We start from the raw sequence: 15,484 nt of genomic DNA on the forward strand, positions 1-15,484 counted from the left end.
CTGCTGGCACCGATTATAAACATCAACATCCAGAACTATGAGGAAGCATTTCTATTGTTCAGATCTCTCGTCTGTGGGATGCGGGGCTACGGGGTGTGATTTTGGCAGCTCCCAAAGCCCCAGCAGGATCATGCACAACTTTCTAACTACACATGGCCACTGGAAGGATTCCAGGGCCTCTTGTCCAGCATCTTTTGTCTACAAAGCATCCTAAGACACAGAAAAGAGGGAGCTGTTAGGGCCACAGAAAAAGTCTTGGGGAAATGTTCATCTGATTATGAAACTTCTCAGAGGGGTCAGAGTAGGTGGTAATTTACCCTGTGAGTGTGTTTGTTGCTGGGGATAAAACCCAGAGCTTCAAAGATTACGAGATAGGCAGAATATTCTATCACTGAGCTATAGCTCTGCCCCAGTTTTTTTATTTTTAGGCTTAAGGACAGAAACATGAATGTCTTTTGGCCGTAATGCACCAGGTAGGGTATTTGGCCAGTATGTTTAGGACAAGTACATACAGAATGGATAGAAACAGATTTTCCTCTAAAATTTATTGGCTTGTCCCTGTTTAGGTGAACATTTGGGGAGTGAGTTACTATCAGACTGAATCTGTAAATTTCAAACAGCCTAGATCTCTCATTGAACCTGATTCATCCACTGTTTTTCATTAAACAAATAAAACAAAACAAATGAATTTATCATTTGTATTGGACAAGCCTGGTAAGGTGTCTATGCCTGTAATCCCAGGATTTAGGAAGCATGGGAAGTCAACTTTAAGTTTGAGATCAGCCTAGGTTGTGTAACCAGTTCCAGGCCGGATAGAGAGCTCCACAGCAAGATCATGTTTCAGTAAATAACAATAAAAATAAAAAGGAGATCTGGATAGTTTTGTGTGACTGTGGCCCAACTCATGAGACTTGAGGAGAAGATGCCCAAGATAAAACTCTCAAATGAGTTTGTTGAACATGGGGGCATAGTCTAGGAGACACAAGCCTGTTAAAATTTTGAGTGCTAAGACACAGCAGGGCTGGGGATGCAGTTCAGTTGACTTGCTTGCTCAATGGTTGCCTGTCATGCAACCAGGATTATTCCCAGCATCCCACAAAACTGGACATGGTGGTACATTCCTGTTACCTCAGAACTTTAACACTGGTGTAAGCCTCTTAGCCACTATACCGGTCTTAAAGACCAAGTCACTGCTGATTTTGGGGGACAGAGCTGCTTGCAGTGACTGGTGGGACCCTGTGGGGTGACTGTCTGGCTCTCCTGTTCCTGGCCATCTGGTCCTAAGTTCCTCCTTCCTGTGGAGGATGGCTCCTGCCTTCTCCTGTGGGACGGGGAGGCTTGTATGACATAGAGCCATGCCCGATGCAGTCCTTACTCAGCGACTTCAATGACCAAACCTCTACCTTAAGGAGAGCCTGCATTCTGCATGTGACCCTCTCTCACAGGAGACTTTCTCCTGAACTTACTCCTTCTAGCCGATCCACCTTCTTCTCTTCAAAAGAACTCCATTCACTTTACCCTCCCCACCTCCTTCTATATCTTTCCTCTAGTCTCTTTGAGGCTCGACTTGCCAAAGTCATTATATCATGCCAGATTTGTTTCTGCACAGATGGAGCAAGCACTAAATCCCCAGCCCTGCAGTCTGCCTGCTGTCTCTGCCCTGAAGCTGTGAGTTCTAACTACTTAAGGCTCTGACTGCCAGAGGAGGCCAAGTCAAGATGTGTGCTAGTTCCCTGGACCCTTACAGTCCCTGGCTGGCAAACTGCATCCAAGCTGAGTTTTGTTCTCAGTCAGGGAAGACAAGAGTTGTCCAAGGCTGGAGTGTGCTCTGGTACATTTAGATTTCAGCTCATGTTATGATAGTATTTTATGACTTAAAAAAAAAAAAAAAAACATGTGTCTTTATTTTATGGCCTTACAGGATTAAAAAAAAAAAGAACCTGTTGATTTACTATAAAATACATTCCCTTACTGAAATGATCTCCAAGCTGCATATGATGGCATAGGTTTGCTCTCTGAGCTACTTGGGAGGCTAAGTTGGGAGGACCACAGGTTCAAAGGTGAGAGGGGGCAATTTAGTGGAATCCAGTCACAAAAAAAAAAAAAAAAAAAAAAAAAACCCGAGAATTGGAATGAATCTCAGCAGTGTTTGCCTAGGATGCAAGGATGCACGGGGCTGTAAACGGGCATTAGCACAATAAAGGCTCCAAGAGTCCAATCACAGAGGATTGGTTCACTGTTTAACCTGGCAGGTCTCCAATTCACAAAGTTGTAGCCTTCCCCTTCTGTCCTTCTCATCCTGGGAGACTTCTGTTCCTCTCTAGGGACATGATTGGAGCTCAGGGCTCTATGCATGCTGTGTTAAATGCAGTCTCGCTGAGCCACACCCCAGGCACGGAACCTGGCCTCTTTAGGTAGTTATTTTCTAACTACCATAGGGTTTTGGAAAGGAAACCTATCCCAAGGCCATGGTGGTAAAGGGACAATAGGAGACATATGGGAAGATTGTGGACCATCTCTGCACTGACTGAGCAAAGATTCTCACTTATCTAGAATCGGACAGCTGTCAGCATCTGTACTGTAAAGAGAGTCTTAATAGGAACATACCCTTGGGAATGTCTTGGCATTTCCTAGTTTTTTTCAACTAGTAAAATGTTCAAAGCCAGCCACACACAGTAGGTTCTAAAACAGTAACAACAAATGTGCAGCACCTGCTGACAGGCACCTGTAATCCCAGAGGCAGAGGTAAGAGGAATCTAAATTAGAGGCCAGCCTGGGCTGTACAGTGATTCTGAGGCCAGCCTGAGCTACATATACTCTATCTCAAGAAATCAAGGACTGGCATGTAGCTCAGTGATATAATGCTTACCTAGCATGTAAGATACTGAAAAACAAAACAAACCAATAAACCAAAAAAAAAAAAAAAAAAAAAAAAAAAAAAAAAAAGTAGATAGCAAGCTGAGAAAGGGAGGGGTGCAGAATTTGGTCAAGTTCATTTTCATGTCATTCTGCTGGTTCTTTTGGATGGAGGAAGCGGAAACCACGCTTTGAATGTGTGCACTTTAGACTCTGCAGAAGGACTTGCTTCTGTTTGGTAGACGCACGTGAATGGTGTAGCCCTATTCCCTGTTGGTCCCTTCCAAGTATCCTGGGAGCTTTATGGAACTGGGTGAGAGAGCAAACCTATCTGAAGTCAGTGTGCTCAGGTCGGGGGTTGAGAGTGGGGGACAAGGGGTGGGGCAGGATAGTTACTTCTCTCTTGGCTCTCAATATTGGGAAACAGCGAGAACTTGAAAGGATAACTAGTGAACTGCAGAGAACAAGGTAACCATAAGGTGGCAGAAAACAAAAAAGGCAGGAAAATCCACTTACCAAGAACAGATCCCGGATAAAGAACTTGGCTCTTGTAACTTTGGGATCTTCTCCTGCATCTGGTGTGGCTGTCACAATTAAAAACGAAATTTTATTTAGCTGATGGAAAGCAAAGACACAGAAGTGTGGCTGTGCAGAAGGAATCAGCTATCCCAAGATGGGTTTATTCATGCGTCTATTCATGGGATTAACATACATGTGTGACAGGGCAAAAATTAAACGTAATGTTCCTTTTTTTTCTCCCAAAGCATTTTAACTCACATAGAGCTCCGAGAAGACATCAGATATCCTGTGTTCCGAATGCTGTGTATTTTCTCCTCAGATTGTCTTCCTCATCGCAGTATCAGCAAGTGAGATGACCCCATTACAAGGGGCTCTGCCATGATGAGTGGGGTACAGTGCTCATAAGAAAGGGACCTGGAAGAGCTTGTTGGTGTCTTCCATTGGCTGAGGACACAGCTCAGTGAAGAGAGTGGGCCTCCTCAGTCTCCAAATCTGCTAGTCCCTTGTACTGGATTTCCCAGCCTCTAGAACACTTTTGTTGTTTATAAATCTCCCTGCCTAAGGAATTTTGTCATAGCAACCCAGGCAGGCAGGTTAGGGTAAGGATCACCTGCTCAACAAAGAAGTCTGACTAAATTCTGATGAGCCCAGCCCCTCCCTCTTCCATTTCTTCTTTCAAGCTAAGGTAGAGAGGAAGGCTGTGCTGTCTGGGATGTATTCAGCTTTTAAAATAAAAGTCTTGCTTTTCCTAGCTACTGCATAAACTCACATGGGGGGGCCCTTGGAAGTGTACTGCAGCAGACCCCCTGGCTTTCAATCCAAGCATGTCCAAGAACCTCTGGGTCTGCTGACATCTTTACCTTTGGAGATACTCTGACCATTTATCTGCTGGGAACTGGGCATTGTTTTTGATGGAGGGCTGACTTACAGATCCTAAACATATTTCAAATGTACATGTTGATACATTTTGACATGTACTGGCCCATCAAATTTTCACTATGATCAGAATAATGAATGATCAAAACAACCATGTATCAACACTCCCAGACGTGCCCCACCTCCCTCTGCAGCCCTCTCTTCCCATTCCCTAACATGCAAGCATTGATCCTGACTCTATGGATGGTGTATTTCTATACTTTGCATGGCTTGAGTCCTCCTGGCTCAGATTTCCTTCATTCTGTGTAATTACTGTGCATCTCACTCATGCTGCATGGACCCACACTTTCTTGCTTTTCTTGCTAAGTCAGAGTTGAGGATCACCAAGCTGGATGGTGAGTCCAGGCTACCGGCAGTCACCACCCATGCCAGGGAGGGATGGGTGCCCTGGGAGTCACAGACAGATTGGAGATATGGTACCAGGTGAGCACCGGTTATTGCTCTTGGCACTGTGACTGGAACTAAGATCCTTCAGCTGGCACAATGGATCCCTTTGGTGTTCCTTGGCTGGGAAGCTCTACCTCCTCATGAAGAGCAGGGTGTCACCAGGGCTAATGCCCTGTGATGGGGCATAAGCAGATGAGTTGGTGCTTTAGAAAGATGGCTGTGTAAGAAATCCAAAGATGCTCCAGGAAGGCAAGTAAACACACGTGTGCGTGCACACACACATGCACCACCATGAAGGCTGAGCTAGAAACTGAGTCAATGAAAAGGGGGAGTGAGGTCAGGCCCACATCTGGAGATGTGCTGTTTGAATGAGGTTCCACAGAACTCATCTGCTGGCTGGACTAGACTGTAGTGAGAGGCAGGTGGTATCTGGAAAGAGAGCAAGACAATCTCCTGGGAAGATGGAGAAGCCAGCTATAGCAACTGAAGCCATGCCTGGAGAGCTTCTCCAAGAGCTGTGGCTCAGCCTGGGATAGCAACTGGCCAGACTGAGGTGAGATCTGAGTATGCCCTGACTTCAAAAGTGCCTATAGCTGGGGGTGGTGATATACTTCTTTAATCCTTGGGGAGTCAGGTGTGTGTGCACGCATGTGAGCAAGTGATCCTGCATGCTTGTGAATCCAAGGACAGACTGGTCTATCTATATAGTGAATTCCAGGCCATCCAGAGTTATATGATAAGGCACTGTCTCAAAAAATAAAACAAGAACAAAACTCCAAACCAACCAAAGAACCACACGAAACAGAAACAAAGCAGTTGCAGTCAGGGCTGGTGCTAAGCTAACGGGATGCTCTGGCCAGCCCAAGCTGCTTGTTGTTTGCAACAGAGAAGAGGCACACCCTTTAGACAGAACAGGGGCTGTATGCCAGGCTCTTTCCCAGCATCTGCTCTCACCAGGAACTACCCTGTAGTCCCGGCTGATGTGAATGGTCCCCTAGGATTTTTCTAGGAATGCACTAAAGCTGAGGCTCCCAGGATGACGGGTGGAGGAGACCGTAAGGAGAAAAGACACCTCATGCTAGCCCAAGATTTCTCTACCCTTGCTAGTGTAAGGACATGTGGTCTCAACTCCAACTCTAGCTTCTAGGAACCCCCATTCCGTTTGGCTTTATTGAGTTCATGGGCTCACATTTTTAGAAGTGGTCTTACTTTTCCTTTAGCAAATCACTCTTAGAATTTACCAGAGGCTCAGCGCGTGTGTGTGTGTGTGTGTGTGTGTGTGCGCACACACACACACACACACACACACACACACACACACACACACAGACACACACACACACACACACACACACACACACACGCAAAACTAAAGCACAAGCAGATGTAGGCAACAAACTCTCTGGTTTGTATTCCTCCCCTTAGCACTGGACTCTCCATCTCAGGAGGCGGTCTAGCTGGTCACCCAGTGGGTGCCATCAGTCTTGACACCAAGGGCCATGCAAACCACAGTACAGGTGTGGACACCAGGTGATGGAGGTCTGTCTTGCCTTCACAACTTCACCTGTGTGGCACCTCCATTACTTCTCTTGTTCTATGGCAGTGTTTCTCAACCTTCCTGACGCTGCAACCCTTTAATACCATTGTTCTTCATGTTGTGGCGATCCCCAACCATAACATTATTTTTGTTGCTACTACTTCATGACTGTAATTTTGCTATTGTTCTGAATTGTGATGTAAATATCTGATATGTAGGAAATCTGATATGTGATGCCTCCCGTAGGGGTCACAACCCAGAGGTTGAGAACCACTGTTCCATGGGAAAATTAACAGAAGCCACCACGTAGGGGTACTAGATGGAGTTTGAATGATATGCCTGGTCACGAAAGATCCACCTGGTGGTATGAGAGAGCTTACCTAGGATGACACAGTCACACATTCAAACAGCCCTTCCTTGTGTGGCACAGCTCTAGTGGAAAAATCAAAATCTGAACCACTTACAAGTAAAATCCCATGTAGGATATTTGCATAGCAACTAAGGATCCCTTTTCTGAACACATAAGATCTCAAGGTTCCACATCTGGTAATATCTCTCTTCTCTTCTCCTTTCTCTCTCTCTCTCTCTCTCTCTCTCCTTCCTTTCTTCCTTCCTTCCTTCCTGTCTTTTTTTATAAAAGATTTACTTATTTATTTTATGTATATGAGTACACTGTTGCTGTCTTCAGACACACCAGAAGAGGGCACTGGATCCCGTTGCAGATGGTTGTGAGCCACCATGTGGTTGCAGGGAATTGAACTCAGGGCCTCTGGAAGAGCAGTCAGTGCTCTTAACCTCTGAGTCATCTCTCCAGCCCCTGGTAACCTTTCATGTACTGACATACCACAAGTGGAAACTCACACCTGGCTTCATGTCACAGGCCAGTTAAGACCCTCATGCTACGTATATGAAGTGAATACTAACATATTTCAACACTCAAGGAATTTGGGGCTTGATGAAATATGGGTCACATCTCCTAGATAAGCAAACATTCCAAAATTCAAAAAAAAATCTAAACTCCCTAACACTTCTGGTTCCAAGCATTTGGGTTACTCACCCTGTACTCGAATACTTTAGGAGTGGGCAACAGGGAGTGGGTTTTAATCTGAGGCAATTTCTTAGATTCGTCAGACATCTCCGATTACAGGACTATCAGAAAAGAACAGTTGGAGCCTTTGATTGTAAGTGAGACTGTGTTTTCACATCTTACCATCTTCAGGGACAGTATAGTTGGCATACTCCGGGAAATAGTCTTCGATTTTTGACTTCCCTGCCAAGACTTTTTCTGCCAGCATATCTTGTTTGTTCAAGAACAGGATGATAGAAATGGTTCGTAACCACCTAGAAAGAACAAAAATCCGCACCAGTTTCACAATACTGAGCATGTGGAAGTACCCATTACAACAATGTTGCCAGCTTAAAAGGGAAGTTTAAGTGATGTGGTTTAGTGGCAGGTGCTTGCCCAGCTGAGGCCCGGAGTTTACCCCCAACTCCCAGCTCTGCAAGACAGGCAAACAAAAAAGGTGATGGAGGAGTGGGCGGATGCTGTCATCTTCTGGAACCCGACTCTTGCTATCATTTGATATATACCATTATTCACACAGTGTACCAGCAATGACAAAGCCTCACAATGTTTCAGTTAACTCCTTCTGGGTGAACCTCTGTGGGGAGTTATATTTATTGATAACAAAGTGGAGATCTAGGCACCTAATAAACACACTTGGACTTTTCTGATGGAAGTGGGGGTTAACGAGCCAGAAAACTCCAGTGTTAAACATTAAAAGTTAAAATGTTGCTAGAGTACCAGATGATCCAGTTAGCCAATCACAAGGAGCTTAATTAGCTAGTGTGGCTTTTCCTTTGTCTCATCTCCTCTGAGCACATGGGAAGAGGGGCAGAACTGGACTCCCCATGAGTTATAAGAGAAGCTAAAGAGATAAGGCCCAGGAACAGCAGTGGTGAGGTTAGGAAAGCTGAAATCTAGCCAAAAGGCACTTAGCTGCCGAATAAACAAAGCTCTCTGAAATCGCTCGAGCTCCAAGGGATCAGTCCATTGGCTCCTGACCACAAATGTGAAGCAACCCGTCTCCCCCTCAGATGCCTTAGTTCTGCTTTTTCTCCTGCGTATGTAATTTTTGTAGATATTAAACAAACGAGCTTAAGTTATAGAAAAATGTACATATGATCAAATGCGTTATATCAAATGATAATTACTATTAGAAATTTTATAACTTTATGCCTAGAGTTTTTTTTTATTCTCATGCATATTTATAAATAAAGACGAGATTATAATTTTTTTTCAGGATTGCATATCAGACCCAGAGCTTTGTGCACAGGCAAAAACTCTACAACTGACTGGGCTTCAGCCCTGTTGCCCAGTCCACCCTTCTCTTTCTTTGAGAGGGTCTTACAACATTGAGTTTATGGCAATCCTACCCTGCTTCCTGCAGGCTGGGCTTAGAACTTTTAATCTTTTTTCCATATTTCAATAATGTGATGTTTTGCCGTGTCCATGGACAACCACTTCAAGGCACGCTTCTGCATACCTGGTGCTTCCTGGCTCTATTTTTTTCCCCATTAACTCTGATACCAAGGGAGGATGGCAGTTGAATACTTGAAAGATATTCATTCAACAATACAAACCTTAAATTTTTACAAGAATACTTATTTAATGCGTGTGCATGCTTTGTCTGCATGTATATTGGTGTACCATGACCTGGTGACAGCAGAGGCCAGAAGAAGATGTCAGATCCTCTGGGACTGGAGTCACAATTATTAAAATCACAGTTGCTAGTTGCTGTGTGGGTCCAGGGAATCTTCCAGAGTCCTCTGGAAGAGCAGCTGCTGCTCTTAACTGCGAAGCCATCTCATACAAAGGTTATTCAAGGCCAACTTTTATTTTCCTTACTCCTTAGTAATGTTTCTTTTCCTTAATAACTTATGAGAACCTTGTTTTTAGCTGCATGAATCTGCAGTAGAGTGTATGTTGACAATCACTTCTGCCCCCCTTGGGAGTCTCGGGATATCAAAGTTATGGCTTTGAGAGTCTATCTAGTTGTCAGTGAACATTCCAAATTAGGTTCTTTTAAAAAAATAATTTATCTTATTATTTTAATGGATGTTTTGCCTGCATGTATGTCTATGTACCATATGTGTGCCTGGTATCCTTGGATTTCCTGGAACTACAGTTGCAGATGGCTGTGAGCTGCCATGTGGATGCTGAGACTTGAACCTGTGTCCTCTGAAGAGCATCTAGTGCACTCAACCTCTGAGTCAACTCTCCATCCCCCACCCTAAATTGGGTTCTTAAAACCAAATCCCAGTAACTCAGGAGGCTGAGGCTAGAAGACTGAGTGGTTAGAGCCAGCCTAGGAGACACTGGGTCAAAACAAGCAAATAAAACTAATTTTCAATTCCAGATATAACCTGAGACTTTAAGAACAGATTGAAATAATTCTAGCCAAGCACCTGTAAGAGCTCCATCAGAAAATATTCCTCATGGTAAGTATGTCTATTAGATGGGATAAAAGACTTATTGAAGTTTAGGATTTTTGATAGTTTGTATGTGCTTGGCCCAGGGAGTGGCATGATTAGAAGGTATGGCCCTGGTGGAGTAGGTGTGTCACTGTGGGTCCCTCATCCTAGCTGCCTGGAAGCCAGTATTTTGCTAGCAGCCTTCAGATGACGATACAGAACTCTTAGTTTCTTGTGCACCATGCCTGTCGCCATGGGGCCATGCTTTCTGCCTTGATGATAATGGACTGAACTTCCGAACCTGTAAGCCAGCCCCAATTAAATGTACTTATAAGAATTGCCTTAGTCATGGTGTCTGTTCACAGCAGTAAAACCCTAACTAAGACAGGATTTATAGGTGTATATGCACATGCATGCGGGGGAACCCATGGAAGCCAGAGACTGATATCCAGGTATTTTTCCAAAATCATTCTCTATTTAGTTTTGAGACAGGGTCTATTCCTTGAACTGTTTGCCATTTTGGCTAGGGTGATTGGCCAGGGAGCTCCAGAAATCTGCTTGTCTCTGTCTTCCTGTTTTGGGGTTATGGGTGCTCAAGGACATGTTCAGTGTTTTTTTGTTTTATTTTGTTTTTGGGAACTGGGGGATTCAAATTCAAGTCTTCATGCTTGCATAAGCATACAATTTATTCAGTGAACCGTCTCTTCCGCTTCATACTTTTGTTTACAAGGTCTAGCTATGTTGCCCAGGCTAGTCTTGAACTCCCACCCTTCAGATTTAGCCTTCCTAATATTTCAGGGTGTGTACTCACATACTTGGCTAAAGTGGATACTTTTAACAACAATGGCAACAGCAACAAAACATCCAGAGTCTTCAGGAGATATTTTTAACCCAAGGTCTGTGATCTAGTGTTGAGTCTGAATTTACTCATTACCTGTTATTCCAGATGCTTTCAAACAGGTCCAGTGATTCCCGAAGTCTGTTGGTGTTGTTATCTTCCCGGATCACCATGTTGTAGCTACTGCAGGCTGCCACATAAATGATGGCAGTGACATCTATGGTGGGACAAAGAGGGAAAGGGAAGCACTTCAGATGGACAGTGTCATTTGATCTGGGGTTATGACTGTGCAGGTCTCGGACACTGTCTGTCATTTGGGGATTGCATCTAGAATGACTTGAATACAGGCCGTATGCATAGCTGGGCATTGTTGCATTTGACCAGGAAGTCTACCCAAAAAAGATAATGGGAAATGTGGGATGCTTACATTCTCTATGAGATTCCTGTTTAAGGAGAACATGGTTATTTATAACCATATCTACACATGGTTAGAATTTGTCTGATTAAAGAGCAGCTAGACACAGAGGTGGGAGCCAGCATGCAGCTCCAGAGCAAGCAAATCACCATTAAAACACTGGATCCATTTTCTTCTCTCATCTCGCTGGCCTCCAACATCAAACATGCTATGGGAGAGAAACAGAGAAACGCCAGTTATCTGGGGAAGCTGGGTTGAAGGGCACATGTTTTCACCCTGAGAGATGACCGTTATCTGGGGAAACCGAGGCAAAGGGGCCCATGTTTTCATGCTTCTCCTTTATCGTTAGAATGGTCAGCTGCTCATGATGCCACCTCGTGTATCTCTGCCCTCGGTCTCATGAGCTACAAGTCACACAGCCTCTCCCAGCTTCTGCTTGTCCTCTTTGATTCTACATTGTGGTTGTAGGAGTCAAACGCACAGCAGGAAGACAGCTGGGATGGCGTCTAAAGATACATAGTAAGTGCTCAATAGATTCGGTGCTTTCTAGTTTATACCACATCTTGTATCAAGTGCAGGCTAAGTCTATGCTGGGGCAGATCCTTCTGATCACTTACTTGTCTCAGCTTCAGAAGACTGTCTGCCCTGGGGAAGTGGGAGGGGCTTCCTCCAGACCACACCCCCTATATCCACAACCCTCTCTCCTCAGCAGGCGCTTCTGTCTGTGCCTGACAGGAGGTCTCTATCCCCTTCACTCAGGCAGATGGCACTGCTCTCCCTGAGGCTCTCCAGTTGTTTGGCATAAGTGTCTATGCTCAGTTTATGCATGGTTTTCTTGCTGTCCTTGTGGCTCATCAGGCAGGCCCTGGCCTATCCCTCCCTCCCCCATGACCTCCTGCCCATGCCTCCTTTCCTGGACCTGTGTCTCCTAGTGTGTGAGCTTCTCAGTACTCTTGCTGGAGTCCAGCATCACACAGCTTGCCCTTGTATCTCAATCCCAACCCCTTCAGTCCCAAGGCTTTGTGGCTCCCATTCTGCCCAGAGGCTGGCACCAGGCTGGGCCTCCCACCCCCATCCCTGCCATGGACAACAACACTCTTAGCGATATACTCACTGAAAGTTCACTTTGTCCACTTGGAAGCGTGTCTCAAAGATTCCTGATGTCAGCACTCTGCATCTGAGCAGGTCCTGGGGCAAGAGGAGAGAAGTAAGGTATGCCCGGGCATAAGTGTGGTGACTGAGAAATGATGTTTGTCATTAAAAAATAAAAAGTAATTAAACGCAGGTGAATGCCCTGTTTTAGAGATTCCCCACAGTGAATTAGTTTGGCCCTTCACACAGTACCTATGGTTTTGTGACTCTCAGAACTTTTTAGAAAAGCTTTATGCCCACACCTGCTGTTATATGTCAGCCAAACCTCAGTGTGCTGTGTTCAGGGACAAAGTCTTGGCCTATGCTCTGTGGCTACACTTGGAAGTCTCTTCTGGGAAATATTGGTAGGAAGCTTAACTTTCATTCACAAGTCAGGGTCCTGAGGGCTGGAAACTACTTCATGTTAGTGGGTTTCCTGTCACTTCCTTGCATAGCCCTGCTCTCTATAAGATCAAAGTTGATGTGGTGTCACAGGCATGGAAGAGCTAGGCTGTTTCACAGAGCTGGCATCTCCATATCCTGGGCAGGTGTCACTCTGCTATTTATGAATCAGCTACTCTGAAAGATTAGCGATGACCATGCTGTTTTACAACTGTATCACACCCCTGTGTAGGTCATTTTTGATGGGGGTCTCTTAATTCTAGTGAGCCTAGGTTACACTGTAGGATGTAGTTTTGTTAGCGTACATTAACTACACAGTATGATATGTGCATACATGTATAGAATTTATTCTGAGCATGTTCCTCTATGATACGTTCTTTCCCTCTTACCAAATAGTCCCTTATAGTTTCATGGTGAACATGGGTGAAGGGTTATTTACAGGCGTAGAGAAAAATGTCTCTACCTTCCCCTGAAATAATTGACTTCCTCAGAAACCTCATAATCCTCACACTGAAGGATCCTTTTGAGCTCTTTGAGTCTGCCACAGGGACAAAGAACCCCCATAGAAGAGAAACTTTGATCTCTAGGGGACGCAGAGGAGGACCTCCAGGTGGTTCAAGGCTTAGGCCTCCAGGGGTTGCAAATGTCTGCCGTGAATTAAGGAAGGCTAGTTTGAATGAACACCCTCCTATCTTAGTTTGGTCCACTAGTTCCTTTTTCTCCTTTTGCTTTCCTTTCCCTTCCTGTCTCCTGACTGGCTCAATCCACTCTTGGCAAACCTTGATATGTGCTATGGTACTTGGGTCTCAAGCCAGGGGTCCAAAGCAGAATGAACCCAGTGTACAAAACAGGGAACTGAAGGCCTGGCTTTCTCAGTGATAGTCCTAGAAAGCCAGGGAATCACATATTCCTAGTTCACATGGGATCTTCCTTCCAGCAAGGACTAGACTAGGCTTCACTGCACAAGATGGGGAATGAAGGCTCAGAACCTGGTGCAGAACCAACACGAGGTGCAGTGTGGCAAGGTGCAAGCAGCAGTGATCGTATGTCCCCCCCTCCCCGTGCCCCCCCCCCCATCTTCTAAGTTATCAAACACTCTTGGCAGTCTATCTTAGAAGCTCTACTTTCACTGTACCTGGTCTGTGGGCGTGTAGTCAACCAGACTGACGCTGTCAATCCTTTCCAGGAAGCTGCAAGGGAAGCCAGTACAAGGTCAGACTTGTTTTCTGGTCATGTTATCCCAGGGCCAGGGCTACTTTAATGGGACATTTGCAAAGTGACGGTAAGGACAGGCCTGGATGCTGATACATATCTGTCCCAAGGGGAGACCAACGCCTGCATTCCGTGTGACTTTGCTGGTCTGTCCTTTCACCTGTTTTCCTTTCTTCTCCCCCTTCCCCAGTCCTGGAAGGCTTGTTAGGTGGTGGCTACTCTGAAACTGGGAGGGGGAATGACTAGACATCTCCAAGGCCAAACTAGTAGAATAAGAAGCTGCAATGTTACTATAAAATAGAAAACAATCACGGTCCCCATATGAACCCAAAACAGTGTGTGTGTGTGTGTAAGTCCGAGTGTGCATGAGTTTTGACTGTATGTCGCATTTATGCTTGCCTGTGTTTGTGAGAATATGAGTGTGTGGACGAGAGGATGTCGGTGTGAGCAATGCTGTGGGGGTGTGGGAGCATGAGCGTGAGTGTGTGCACGTGTGAAGGAGTATCTGCAGAGTTCATCAGTACACGCCTAGCAGCAACTCTCAGTGTAAGTCAGTTCAAGAGCAGGAGGACCGGACCCGGGTAGGGCGTGGCAGGTGAGTCAACATTGCTGACATTTTTCAAGCATCTTTCCGGGTCTTAGGGAGGAAGCTACCTCCCCTTCCTCTCAGAGGTCAGAGCCTGTGTCAGACAGCACCCTTTGTCTCCAGGAGGCCTGGCTTTCCAGGTCCTGGGAGGGACTCAGAGTGCAGGTCTTTGTCTTGGGGACTCTGGAGTCCCCAACACTTAGTGCAGCCTTCAGGAAACATCCATGGAAGGAACACACATTCACTTCCCCTTCAGCTGAGAGAGGCAATGAGCAGGCCCTGACAAGGACGGCTGGAAGGAGCTAAAGATGAAATACAAAGCTGAAGGCTAGAGTCAGAGTCAGCTGAGGAAGCAACCAATTTAAAGCAGGGGGCACACAGGGTGGAGGCAGGTGGGTGATGGCAATTATTGCACAAGTAGAACGGGTGAGAAATGACTGACAGAGAGTACATATGAGGTTCTTGAGGGATGTAATTCAACACTGCCTTCCAGAGGAAGTGGTGGGAGGGACGTGGTAGGAACCTTCCTGAAGCCTGTTCTAGTTGTGAGACTGAGATGCCAAGGAAAGAGGCAAAGTCGCCTCTGTCTCCCCCACTCTCTTTCCAAGGTGGTTTTCAAAATTCTGTCCAGTTCTGACCCTTGGCCTAGTTCCAAGCAACTGGCAGAAGTATTTCATCAAGCTGGGGCTTGTAACTAATGGGACCGAGGTTGTTAGGAAGTTTTTCCAGAGTTGTAACATTCTCCTTTATTGGGATGTGATATTTGAAGCAGAAAACACTGGGGCATGTAAGATTGTCCCTTTGTAGTTCAGAATGCTACACAGAGCTGCAAAACACAAAAAACTCCAACCGTAAAAACAAACAAACAAACAAACAAACAAAACTCAATAAACTTGTGTTGTTGAATACTAAGAAAGAATAGACCCAGTGCTGTAGGTTTATAATCTGTTACTAGGGAGGCTGTGGCAAAGGAATTCCAAGTTCATGGTTTGGCCTGATCTACAAAGTGGGTTAAAAACCAGGTTGTTAAATTAGCGAGATTCTGTCTCAAAATAAAAATGGAGGGGAAAAAAGTCTGGGAATATATCTCAGGGGTAAATGTTCATGTCATGCTTACAAAGTCTGGGTCAAAACTCCAGTATAAGCTGGGCAGTGGCAGCGCACGCCTTTGATCCTGGCACTTGGGAGGCA

General features: G+C 45.3%; 1 protein-coding gene across 2 annotated transcripts in view; it reads right to left on the bottom strand.

Moving 5' to 3' along the window:
* Gnal (G protein subunit alpha L) overlaps window positions 1–15,484 on the bottom strand; it is a 135,388-nt gene that overhangs the window by 5,236 nt on the left and 114,668 nt on the right. For both annotated transcript variants that reach the window (XM_034518570.2, XM_034518572.2), the window contains exons 6-11: window positions 13,631–13,685; window positions 12,077–12,150; window positions 11,112–11,170; window positions 10,644–10,764; window positions 7,446–7,576; window positions 3,373–3,440 (exon numbers count right to left, since the gene is read on the bottom strand). In XM_034518570.2, the coding sequence (XP_034374461.1) occupies window positions 3,373–3,440; window positions 7,446–7,576; window positions 10,644–10,764; window positions 11,112–11,170; window positions 12,077–12,150; window positions 13,631–13,685 (508 nt within the window). The remainder of the gene's footprint in view (window positions 1–3,372; window positions 3,441–7,445; window positions 7,577–10,643; window positions 10,765–11,111; window positions 11,171–12,076; window positions 12,151–13,630; window positions 13,686–15,484) is intronic.

This window comes from Arvicanthis niloticus, chromosome 14 (genome assembly GCF_011762505.2).
Source record: "Arvicanthis niloticus isolate mArvNil1 chromosome 14, mArvNil1.pat.X, whole genome shotgun sequence".
Classification (NCBI taxonomy): domain Eukaryota; kingdom Metazoa; phylum Chordata; class Mammalia; order Rodentia; family Muridae; genus Arvicanthis; species Arvicanthis niloticus.